We start from the raw sequence: 12,423 nt of genomic DNA on the forward strand, positions 1-12,423 counted from the left end.
GGGGGGGGGGGGGGGGGGGGGGGGGGGGGGGGGGGGGGGGCTCTGACCTATAGGGCTGTCTTTAGCACAAGCTTGCTCAGAACCATCACTTTGGCTGACAGGTCAGAGCAAGAGCGCCATCTGCCCATCTCTGTTGTGGCCTGGCATGTAAAAAACTGTTCAGTCCATAAAAGGGGGTAACCCCAGTGCAGAAGTGTCCAAGGGACAAGAGCAAGGCAGCTGTCTGGGGCCACCTTTGGGGTGTATCCCACCCCTGAAGGAAAGTCGGGGTGCTGAGCAGAAAACATTGCAGTGTGACTGGACTTTTGGACAAGCTTTTAATCCAGCCACCTGGAATCCCCCTTCTTGCAAAAATCAAAAATCTGCGAGGATGTTGTGCCTTTCAAGGGTTTAAAGCTAACTATTTACCATTCATGCTGATAGTTCAGCCAGGGAGCATTTCGGACCTCTTTTCCAAAGGAGTAAAAGGAGACTCTTGACCCTTGTTGTACTGTATCTTTTTAACTCTTTCTTAGTGTCATAAGGCAATACTTTTCGAAATGCATTGGGATCACTATGTCACAGAGATCTGATCCCTGGTTTTTACTGACTTTTGGGAAATGATAATTTTTTAAAACATGAACTGCTTTACCACCATAACTAAGGAAAACTGTAAACACTGCTCAGCTCCCCAGGCCTACCAGACAATAATCTCTATTCCACTTGATAACAGTCAGTGGTTTGGTTAATTCTCGTGTGAGACTTCCTGTGGGGCTTCTTCAAAGAATTTCTTTCTCTGTTACATCCATGTTCTTTCTGGATTCCACCCCATTGTGGTGACGTTTCACGCTGTGCATTTTAAGACAACTTCCTAATACGCATCTGAGTGAATCTACCTTAAAACCAGAAAACATTTTATTCATGGAATTTTTCCAAACTGTTTGTAGTATGTTCCTTTTTTGATCGCTTGTTGAGGGTTTCTTTCTGTAAAAGACTGGATTAAAAATGAAACAAAACCCTTCCAAAAGTGCCTTTAATTTTCCTTGGTCTTCTTTTTCTGTAAGAACACAAAACTGACACGGCTGGACCATGGCAGGCAGCTCTTGGCCAGCATCCGGTTTCTTTCTTTCTTTGGAGGAGAGGCGCTTGAGCCAGAAGAGGGCGTGGCAGCGCACTTTTCCTGCACCCAGAGAGGAACAGTGCACCTCCGGGCACTGCGCAGGGGCTCCTCTGTCCTGGAGGGCCCACAAGCTGCTGCAGCAGCACCTTTCAAACTTCTATGTACAAGCTTTTTAAAAGCTTGTTTTGCAGGGGTGGGCACCCGAGGAGCAACGCCCCCTTGTGAACCCACCATCCTCATTCTATAGCCTGCAATGTCTCCAGACCCGACATGGAGCTCGCAGAGGGGGTCCGGGGAACAACAGTGGCTGGAGGGTCTCTCGAGTGGCCTCCCCCCTGCGGCCTGGGTTCCTGCTTGTCCTCTGCAATGGGGTCGCAGTTTGTTCCTGTGGGCTGCAAGGAGCTCTGTGGAGAGCTGGAAAGGGTCTGGCGCCCTCCACCCAGGTTGTGCTGCAGCCCCGATCGTGGCCGTGTTGATGGGAATGATGGGCCTGCAGCCCAAGACCCTGCAAGGGCCCCAGGCTGTGGGGGCCCACGCTGCACGTGAGCTGTAAAGAGGGGGCATTTTTGCCTGGGTCCTCCAAAATCGGCACAGAGCTTCAGCTGTGGCTTCGTTTTATTTTACTCTGTCTTAAATGTCTCTTTAGCAACCTTCCTCATATCAGATTCTAGGACAGGCAGACAACACCCGGCCGTTTAAAAGCTGAGGCACGGCCAAGCATAGGGGCCAAGTGGGGGGCTGCTCGCAGGGGGGAGCCTGCGCTCGGACTGCCAGCACTTGCATGGCTCGTAGTCACGGACTGGGGTGCCGCCACCTTGGTCCTCCGTCGAGCTCTGGGCTGCACCTGCCAACTTGCCCAAGTAAGCAGAATTGCCTTACCTTGGTGTCAAGCATTTGTCTTGAAATTCAGGGAGGGGGGTCCAAAGCCAGGGGCCACCCCGAGAAGGTTGCTCCCTTTGGGACTGCGTCACACCCCCTCTGGTAAGCAAGAGAGCTGCACCTGGGCACCTGGTCCCTTGCAGGTGTGCTGAACTCGCAGCATCCCCTGCCGGCTATGCCAGCTGGTTTAGGGCTTTGAAGAGAAACAGCAGTGCGGCAGTGTGCACAAGGAAGCTGAAGACAGGCCCCCCGTTTGGATCCACCAACTGTTTGCAGTACCTGCAGCATCTGGATTCATGACCATCTGGAACTTTGCACGGGGATGGTGCCACCTTGTGGCTGGGAGATGCAGTCATCGGGCTGAGAGAGACAGATGGCTCCCTGAGCAACTGCCTCGCCTGGATTGCACGCTGCCTGCGCTCGGGAACCGTGCCGTCCCTCTCAGACAAGCAGGACCGTCGAGCCCCATGGCGGAGGACAGCTTCCCTCACCTGGCCTGGCCTGGCCTGCCAAGCAGCTCCACGAAGTCCACAGAGGGGAACCCGGTGAGCTGCCCTTGCAGAGCCATCCCCTTGGATGGCAGCAGTGGCTCTCCAGGGACTGGGCGGGACTGCTTCCCAGCCCACGCCGGAGCAGCCGGGCCTCAGGCGGGCCTTCCGCTTGCACAGCAGGGTGCTTCCTTGCTGCAAAGAGAACGCTTCGGGGAAGGGTTGGTTTGGAGTGGCCCACAGAGACCCTCCCTCCGGGACCCTCTCCTGACCGCCATGGGAAACCGTGACTGCTCCAAGCTGCAGGCCCTGTGTCCCCCTCGCAGCTGGAATTCGGCGAGTGCAGCTGGAGGCTCCCGGCCACCCCCCTCACAAGGAGCGTGTCAGGTAGCCCCGTGTAAGCCGGCCAAGAACTCGCGTTTGCTTACCATGTGGAGGGAGGGAGACATGCCATCTTCATTTTCAATCCGTAGTTTAAATAAAGAAACAAGCCAGCAATTATTTTAAATAAATAATTAAATATCACTTTGATGCCACCTCTGAGAGAAGACTCTTCCCAAGGCGGTGGGCGTACCAGTGGGAGCAAGGCAGGACATCAAAATCAAGGAAAGCCGCACAGATCTGGCTGCCCCAGGATGCAGCTCAGGCAAACGCCAGCAGGGGAGGGCACTGTTCCTGCGGACTGCAAAGGGGGCCTGATGACCCCCATTCTGGAGGGCTGGCAAGTGTGCTTTCGCACAGGCCAATCCCGTGCATTTAGGTGTCACCACAGTTTCTGGATGCGAAGCCACCCTAGTACCCAACAGCCTGTAGAAGGGGCCACTGGGCCCATGCTCAGTTGCTGCATTGTCTCAGTCCAATGGCACAGCCTTTTGTGGGCGAGGGCTCCTTGCTACAGAGCTGCTTGGCTGGAGGGGCAGCCCCCCCAACCTTGCTGCTCATGCCAAGCGGCTGCCACATGACCACTTCTGCCTGCTGCCCCCCAAGTACCCAAATGGCACTTGGGAGGGGCTGGCAGAGGCCCCCGCACACACGCACACCTACTGCCACCACCAGCTGTTTTGGGCTCAGTGCAGCTTGGTTTTCCTTTTGAATTTTTTGAAGGGAGGGAGGAGATTGTGAAAACAGCCCAGCAGGCTGGTTTTTGCAAGTCCATTTTGGCAGCCGGGGGATGTCCTTCCATGGCGCCTCTGCAGGGTCAGTGCACAGGCGTCCTGGGAGGGTCCTGGCTGCAGATGCCTCTTGGGCTGCAGGTAAGTATTCCTCCCACATTGGTAAGCCTCTGGCAGATGGCAGATAGTTGGAGACTGGCAAAAGCCCTAGAAATCACAGTTTAGGAATGGGGTGAGATTGTTCCCATGCTTTGTGGCACATGTCTCAGCACTTGGGGGACAGATCAGTGCTCCCTCAGTTTTGAAAGTGTCCCCCAGTAAATCCAGCGGGGCAGGTCAAAACGAGTACCATTCTCCGTAGACATGACCAGACATGTTCCCCAGGGATCTCAGGGTCTTGCTGCAGGGACAGTTCAGGGGTGCCAAACAAGGAGTGCAAAAGGGCACAGCAGCTTTTGGCGGGCGGGGGGGGTACAATGTCCCTTGCAATACCCACAGGAAGACCAGGAAAGGGAGGGCAGAGGGGGTGGACAGGCACCCATGGTATCCGCCCACCCTTCTGGCACCTGTGAGCCCAGATGGCTTGGCCTGCAGCGCTGGCCCCATGCTGGCCAGACGCCTCCCAGGCACCCGTGGCGCCTGCTCGCTCCCTCGCCATGGGCCACCACCCCGTGCTCCCTCTGCCGACTCGCTCCTGGGAGGCCTGCTCTGGACAGTGGCTCCTTCGTGCCTTGGACTCCCCCCGACTTGCAAGGGAGCCCCCTTGTGCCTGATCCTAACAATGCCACGGGTGGGCCCAGCGTGGATTCTCCCCCTCCTGGGGGGCCCATTAATCAACAGCCACTCGCAAGCCCTCCCTTTCAGTTTAGCCCCAGTCAGCACGTTCTGCGAACGGGCATCCTGTTCTCAAGCGAGCGAAGGCTCGGCAGCCTGGCCTGGAACGGCTCAGCTGAGGGAGGTTCCCCTCCACCTCTACCGGATCTTCACCAGTTGGATCTCCACAGCTTGGGAAGCTGCTTGGGGCAGACACCAGAAGGGGTCCAGGCAGGAATCTGCAGCGGCTGCTGCACTTGGCACAGCGGCTCCAGGCTGGCCTGCACTCACACCCAAGGGGGCTGTGTGGTTCCTCTCCCGCCACTTCCACTGCAGCCGAAGCAGCTGCCATGGCCACACTCCTGGGCTCCCTCCTCTCAACGCTCCTCGCTGCTGGCAAAGCCTTCTGCCCCTCCAAGAGCCAGCCCTTCTGGCACCCAGTAGATCCCCTTGGAACCTCCCAGGGATCCCATGACCTGAGCCCCTTCATTGTGATTTGTCAAGGGGCTGCCCATCCCTGCTTCTTGCACCCTTCTGCGTCCAAGCTTACAAATCCTTGTTGCAGGAACATTGCTCTCTTGCAGCCGGACGTGGCTGTTGCAATGTGGCCCCAGTACCGGCTCCATTGCCCCTTCAGTGGGGGTGGAAATATCCTGCAGTGATTTCTAGGCAGAGGCACCCCCTGGACTTTGGGGCCAGAGTTGAGAGCCCCACCGCAATGTCCCTGAGTGGCAGCCGATGGAGCTCAGCTTTCGCACCGCAGCCACGGGGCTCTGCTGCCTCTTGAAACCCTCAAATGCAAAGCTGCACAGGACATTGCTGTTCCTTTAAAGAACTGGGGCTGGTGCAGAGCTCTGCATTTCCTCTTCCCCAGCATTCAGAAGGGAGGAATTGCAGTGGGTTGGGGAGAACAGGCCTAGCATGACAGACCTCCCCACCTGCCCCTAGGGGCAAAATGCTTCCAGTTGCTGCCTGCACTGTTGCTATTCTTTGCTGCACCACGTGGCTCCAGCGATAAGAGTACGGAATCCTTCCCTGATCCTCTCACAGCCAACATAAAAGAAGCAAACACCGACATCAAAGAGAAGACATTTTTATTTTTTAAATCCCCATTTTTTGTTTTTGCTAAAAAACAAACCTGTACACTATGTCTATCTTTTAGGGAACAGTTTTACACCAAACAGATCTGTAAGTACAAAAGCAAGGCTTCCATAGCAGCTCCTTACTCCTTCTCCAGAGGGGAAATGCACAGACTTACAAAGAGGGGCTTGATCCAGCAGAAGGCGTGTCCAGCATTTCCCACCCGCCTCTGCTCCCGTGCCATTTACACAAGCCAGACGAGTTGCTGTGGCCTGGCACAGATGCTAGTCTAGATTTAATACAAAGCTTCCCTGGCTGAAGGTGCTGCAAAAGGCCACACAGTCAGCGCCGTTCTTTCCCCCCTGTTCCATGGGCAACCTTGTTGTGTCCCTTGATCACCTCCCACCCCCCAACATTTGTTTCCTTGGTAGTTCTTTGTTTAGAAGGATCCATTGAAATGAGGGTTCCCAGCCCCACCTGCCCCTTCCGAAGCAGAGGCAATGTGCCCGGGCATCTTTGCAATGGGAAGCAATCCAGCGGGTACAGCTTTCCCCATCAGTGCCTCTCCAGGCCGAAAGATTCCTTCATGGTTATTGCTTCTTGTGTAGCCAAAATGGAAAAGTTGGGGGCAGCTGCCCTCATAGAAAAGAAAGAGATGGGGCTGGAGAGCATGAGGAAACACCAAACTCCGGGACAGCGCAGGCACGAGGCTGACCTGAGTGAGCTGGGACGATTCTGTCATCTTCCTTGCATCCAGTGGGCTTGGAGCTCGGGGCCTGAGGGCTGCACTGGGACCGGGGCCAAAATGCAGGGCCAGCACGGACAGGCACCTTCCGAGGACTCACCCCCCCCCACCAGGGGGGGACAGGCAAGAGCCCCCTGGGTTTGTCCCTCCTCTGACCCATGCTGGCCTGCCCGCTCACCCACCCCCTCTGGTTCAGGCAGTGGTGGCGGCTAGCAGGAGGGGCAGGAGAGCCCGGGGGGCCCTCACTCCCAGCTCTCTGGCAGCCAAGCAAGCGGGTGGGAGCCCTGAGGAGGAACAGGGCGAGGGCAGGGGCAGGAGCAGCCGGGGCCTGTGGCAGGGAGAGGGCGGGCTCCTGAGGGGGCCTGCAGAGGGTGCTGCCAGCACAGGTGGGAGCCACCGGTTCTACATTCTGCCCTGAGGGTCCACACGCAAAGCAGGGCTGAGAGGAGAGCTTGGGAAAGAGCCGCAGGTGCGAAGCTGCCCCCGTGGTTCTGGGGCCCATCGCACTCCACTCCTGAGCGTGTTTGCAGTGGGGCTTGCTGTGGGTCGGTGTGCGTAGGAATGCCTCCCCAGACGAGAACACAGGCAGAGCCCCCAGTAATTGGGGCGCACGCTTGACCTCGGTGCTTGGGAACCAGGCGTGCAACAGGGGTGTTCTCCTTACCACGGTCGCCACAGCTGTTGACCCCGCTCTAGGCGGCCTCGTTCATCGGGCCCCCTCGCCTGGCCCCGGCCTCCCGCCGAAGGGGCGGAGTCCTCGTTCGGAGGGCGCAGAGCCTGGGGCTTCGGGGCGCTCGCCTTCAGGCAGCCCGGCAGCGCCGGCGGGGGCCCGCTGTCCGTGGTGCTGAAGCCGCCGCCGCCGCCGCGCTCCCCGGCAGGCAGGGCCAGGGCTAGTTCGACCGGCATCTGCGCGGGGAAGGCCGGCGCGTCACCCGCTGCTTCAGGGCTCAGCAAAAGCTGGCGCACGCCTTGCAAACAGCTCCAGAAGCCGGCCTGGTAGTCGGCGCTCTTGGGGGTGCTGGGGAGGCCTGGGGGAGGAGAGCAGGTGTGTCAGGCCCGCTGGACCCTTGGGAGGAGCCAAGTCCCTTGCCCAGTCTGGCTCCAGGGCTCAAAAACTTCCCAGATCCACACCAGGCATGCGGTGCTTGCTATTTACTTTGTCACTCAATTTCTGTGTCCCCTTCCTGAAGCCCAGCTAGGCAATTTACAAAAATGTGAGAATGTTAAAGCTATCACCGTCAGCACGCACAACAAAACCTGAAAGCACCCTTGAAAGCCACAAGGGTCAGGGATTTAAAAAGCTGTGCAGAGGGCCTTCTGGGAGGACTCAAACGGCTGGTCTGTGTCTACCAAGAAACTCTGTTCCTGTTTGCTTTTAAAAATTGCTCTGGTTCAATTAAGAGTAACACCTTCTACTTCCTGATGCTACATTTGGTCATGCTGAGACAGTAGGTGAAGCCCTTTATCTTATTGGTCATGACATTTATATTATGCCTCTTTCCTCCAAGAAAGCCAGGATGACTGTCAGAATCCTCTGCCTCTCCATTTGACCATCACAACAATCCTGCAAGGTAGGTTGAACTAAGTGTCCGTGAGTGGCCCAACGCCACTGTGTGTGTGTCATTGCCAGGTGGGGATTTGGACCTGGGTCCTCCTGGTCCCAATCCAACCCCCTGCCCTGTGGGGGCTTCCCACTGAGTGACTGGGAGGGGGCTGGGGAGTGCAGCAGCATCAGGTTTTATTTTTGTGGCCTCCCGGAGAATGCCAGCCTTTGGGCATCACCAGAGTGAGTTCCAGCAGGATGCCTGGCAAGGGCTAAAGCAGAGGTGGGCAGAGCACAGGTGGGTGAGGGCTGCGCCGGGGACAGCGATTGGCCAGAGGCCACGCTCTGCCCCCTGGGGTCCGCGGTATAAAACTGGCCCAGGCAGATGGAGAGATGCTCTTTCAGGAACACAGGTGAGCAGGGGACTGGTGTTCAGGGTCAGCACCGCTTGCACAACTCCCTTCACGCAGCCGCCACTGGGTTGCATCTATGCTGCTATGATGAGCCATCAAGTGACCTCCAACTTATGGTGACCCCATGAATGAGAGTCCCCCCCCCAAATGTCCTGCCCATGACAGCCCTGCTCAGCTCATTGGAATTCAAGGCTGGGGCTCCTTGATGGAGTCCATCCATCCCACCTTTGGTCTTCCATCTTGCCTTCTGCCTTCGACTTTCCCCAGCAACTGCACTTACATCTGGCCTCTTTGCCTCTTGAGAAGACCCCAGAGCAGCTTCTCTCTATCCATTTTATCTTTGCAACCACCACCCTCTGATGTAGATCAGGCTGAGGGGATGCGGTTGGCCCAAAGCGCCCCCCCCCCCCGTGCATCATGGATGAGGGGACCAGAAAGCAGATCTCCCAGTTATCAGCCCCAAACCCTAATCGCTGCAGCACGCTGGCTTCCCGGCAATCCACCCTGGTGCGGTGTTCCCATCATTCTGTCTATATGTAACGTTGCTTTTCATCCCTTATATGGCCCACCTCTTCCTCCAAAGAGCCCAGGTGCTGTACATGATCCTTCTTTCCTCCACTGTGTTCCCACACCAAGAACCCTGTGAAGTGGGCATGGCTGAGTCAAGCGTGGCCCCCAAAGCATCCAGTGAGCTCCATGGCCAGTGGGGGCTCGAACCAGCCCTCCTGAGTCCGGGCCCCGTGCTCTTGCTCCTGTTTCCTACCCCTCTGAGCTCTTTTCCAGAAATCTGATTTGGAGTGGTGGGGAGGGAGCTGGCATTTTAGGTGCTGGTACTGTTAGTTGGGAGTCAGGAATCTTTGAGGACCTATGGCAAGTCATGCAGAGAGATCTACCAGCAGCTCCTGATTCCTGTGCTGCCTTTCCTTGGTTAAAAATGCCCCTCCCGATTCACTGGTCACTGGATTTAAAAAAATTAAATATTTTAACACATGTGCATGGAGTGCTGTACATGGTGGGGGATGCCTCTTTTCAGCGGACGGTTCAGCAAATCAAAGGAAGGGGCTCGTGCTTGCTCTGATAATCAACCAACCAACAGCTACTAATAACAGACCAACAGTTTTCCAAACCACCCAAAGGGCCCTCGATTTTATCTGAGGTGTCTCTTTACCTTGCTCAGAGTGCTGTAGACTTTTCATGTACTTCACACTCAGCTCCAGAATATCTGCCTTCTCCAATTTGCGCTTTCGGATCTGTAGTTTTATTTTCAAAGCAAGCCAAGGTTACTGGGTTCCCCCATGCCTCCCCTCACTTGGAGGAAGGATCCCTTTAACCCATCTTGTTGCTCCCTGACCCCAGGAAAGAAACAACTTGGGTGGGGCTGAGGTGGGTCCCCAATTTTGCCCTGGCTTCCCCCGTTCCCTGGCTTCCTGAGTCACTCCCTGACCGTAAAGCCCTGCTGTCCTTGAGTTTCCAGGCATGATGGAAAAAAACACACTTGTGCTTCTGCCTCTGCAATTTTCAAAGGGAGGTTCGAGGAGATGCAAAGCCCCCAGCTGGTAGACAAGGCAGGTGCACCTCCTGGAAGTGGGATGGGCCGCCTCACCTGGTGGGAACAGTGCTTTTCCAGCAGAGCCTTGAGCTGCTCCAGAGAAAGGTTGATACGAGCTCGCCTCTTCTTCTCCATCAGGGGCTTGGAGACCTGGAGAAGCAGAAGCAAGACTTGATTCCCAGGGAAGGGTTCCATCCTGGCCCTCTTTCTCTTCCCACAGCAAATGGAGTGGGGACAGCCCCTAAGGCATGTACAGAGTGCACTTTCCCTGCCACCACAGAATACCTGCAAAGGGTCTCTGCAGGCAGAAGGGCGCTTTCAGTCCAGCACAGCCTTGCTGTCTCCCAGTAGGGAGAGAAATGCATTTTGCATATGCTCAGGGGCACCTGCATCTATTCTTCATATGTGCTGGAATCTAGTGTGCCCTGGTGCTAAAAACTGGTGCCGGCAGGCTGCCCTCTGGAAGGCCCGTGGCATGGAATGGGCCTGCTTTCTCCAGCAGGACTGGGCTTGCGGTGGAGGGGGACCGTCCCTTCCTTTTGCCCCCTCTGGAAGTCCAGAGCCACTAACCTTGCGGAAGGAGCCCAACACCCGCCTGTCCTGTGGCCTGGAGGCTGTTCCCATGGTGGCTCCACTGCCGGTCTTGGTCCTGTGACCCGCATCGCATGGAGGGGCTGGCATTTAACCAGGGGGTTGCTTTCCATGTGAATGGCTGCATTCAGGCTGGGGCACCTCCCCCCAGAGAGGAGGGAGTGGGGGGGGGAGGAGAGGAGGGACAGTTCTGCAGAGAGGGGGGCGCCTAGAAAATAGCCGCCCATGCTTTGCTTACAAAAGACTGTGAAGTGACCTATTCTGTGCAACCCTGCACAGCTCTCCTGCTTGGAAGCAGCCCGCCTCCAGGAGGGGGACATGGAGCGGGGCAGGGGTGGGAGATCGTCCTCTTCCCAGGGAGCTGTTTGGAGGGCCAGACTTCCCCTGGGATAAAGCTCTTTAAACATGTGCAGAGTGCCTTTCCCTGTTCACTGAGGAGCCAGGCAGCTCCCCACAAGCTGGCCACGCTGGCAGTTGGAATAGAGGGCGTAATGCCCACAGCCATCTGCAGGGCCCCTTCCCCCAGGCAGAAACCCCTGTGGCATGGCAAGGCCCAGGGCAGCCCTGGGCACCGGGCCTCTGATAAGGGACTCAGCACAGGGCCTTAGCACCCCGCGCCCTGCAACCTCGCTTTCAGGGGCCCTCACAGGGGTGTTTCCTCCCCGGCAGACAAACTCCAGAAGCCCCTGAGATGAACAGTTCGGAGCTGGTGGTGGTCCTGGGGCCAGACCCATTTCAACTGCACCACTGGAGAGCAAAGCCAGAAAAGTTAACCTTGTATGTCCCTGAGTTCCACAGAGTTGTGCTGCCTGGTATGTGGATCACAGTTTGCAGCCTGCACATACTCTCCACACTGTGGGACTTACTTTGAGTAAACCTTCATAAGGTTGCTCTTTTAGTCACCTTTGGGAGGTCTGAAAAACATGGCTTTGGTGATGCCGTTTTTTAAACCTCATGATTTGAAAGTGCAGCTTCTTGATTTTTTAAATACTCTGGAATGGAAGACCCTTTCTCAGGTTGCTGGAAAGTCAGATAAAGAAAGGGGGCCATCGGTGGAAGAAACCATTTCTTTAATAGTAATTAATGGATTGTATTTAAAAGAATGAATTCACAGTGTGTGACTCAGTCATTAGTGTATGTCAAGGCAAGGCCAACATGTGATTCTCTTGGCTCAGCTTAACACAGGCCCTTGGGAACTATTTTGCAGGAAGCTCGTCTGCTGAAGTGACTGGTTAACAACAGTGTTACCAGTCTTCAGTTTAGCACTGTTGTGCTTTTGTTTTGTTCTGCTGCTTCAAGAAAGCTGATATTCAGCAGAAACAAATAGGAGAGCCTGTGGGACATGGCAGAGCGGGATCCACATCCCCAGCTCACTAGGGGGCGGCCCCAGAGCCCCGCTTCACCGATCTCACAGGGTCGCGGTGAGGATACAGCAACCCGGGGCGATTGTGCTAAGGCCCCATGGAAGAGCCTGCATCAGGGGTGCTGAGCTTTACCCCACTCCGCAGACTCTGTCCAGTCCCTGAGTGGGGCCGTTCTACGTGGAGGGAGCGGGGTGCCCTGGCCATGCACCCCACTTTGGGGGTGCAGCACTGAGGGCAGGCAGAAACACATGTCCAGTTAAAGCGTGGCAGGACGTCCATGCAGGTGTGTGCGCGGGGGGGGGGGGTATAACTGAGAAGCACGCACGAGCTGCTCCGGCCCACGCCCCGGCCCACGCCCCGCACCCGCTGTGTCTTCTCCGCCGGGCTCTCTGGGTTGGGGGCTCTTCCCGGGCCGTTCGCAGTGTTTTTCATTGAGAGACAGTACCCCCCCCCTCCTCGGTACGCCCTCCTGACTGCACCTTCCTGACGATTGCGAAGCAGCGTCCTCCCGGCCTCGGCACGTCCGCTCCAGCAGCGCCCGGATCAAAGCGGGCCCTCTCCAGGCTGCTCTGGGTGCGCCCGAGAGGTCCCGCTTGGCCCCCAGCGTGGCGGGCGGGGCGGCAGGGAGACCCTGCGGCCTCCGAAATGCACGTGGGAAAGGAGCAGGGCGGGGGGCGCCGGCGGGGCGTGGCCCCGATTCGCCTCGCTCCGGACCGCGCGTCGCCGCGGCCCATTCAGCGCCGCGGC

At 56.9% G+C, this 12,423-nt stretch overlaps 1 protein-coding gene across 1 annotated transcript; it reads right to left on the bottom strand.

Annotated features, from left to right (window-relative positions):
* Positions 1-6,876: 6,876 nt before the first annotated feature.
* On the bottom strand, positions 6,877-9,856 carry HES3 (hes family bHLH transcription factor 3). The gene is made up of 3 exons (XM_044419670.1): positions 9,776-9,856; positions 9,341-9,422; positions 6,877-7,244 (listed from the first exon to the last, which is right to left on the bottom strand). Exons 1-3 carry the CDS (start codon positions 9,854-9,856, stop codon positions 6,877-6,879), a joined length of 531 nt encoding a protein of 176 aa, XP_044275605.1.
* Positions 9,857-12,423: the final 2,567 nt, after the last annotated feature.

This window comes from Varanus komodoensis, unplaced genomic scaffold (genome assembly GCF_004798865.1).
Source record: "Varanus komodoensis strain SLA01 unplaced genomic scaffold, ASM479886v1 scaffold106, whole genome shotgun sequence".
In the NCBI taxonomy this organism is placed as follows: Eukaryota; Metazoa; Chordata; class Lepidosauria; order Squamata; family Varanidae; genus Varanus; species Varanus komodoensis.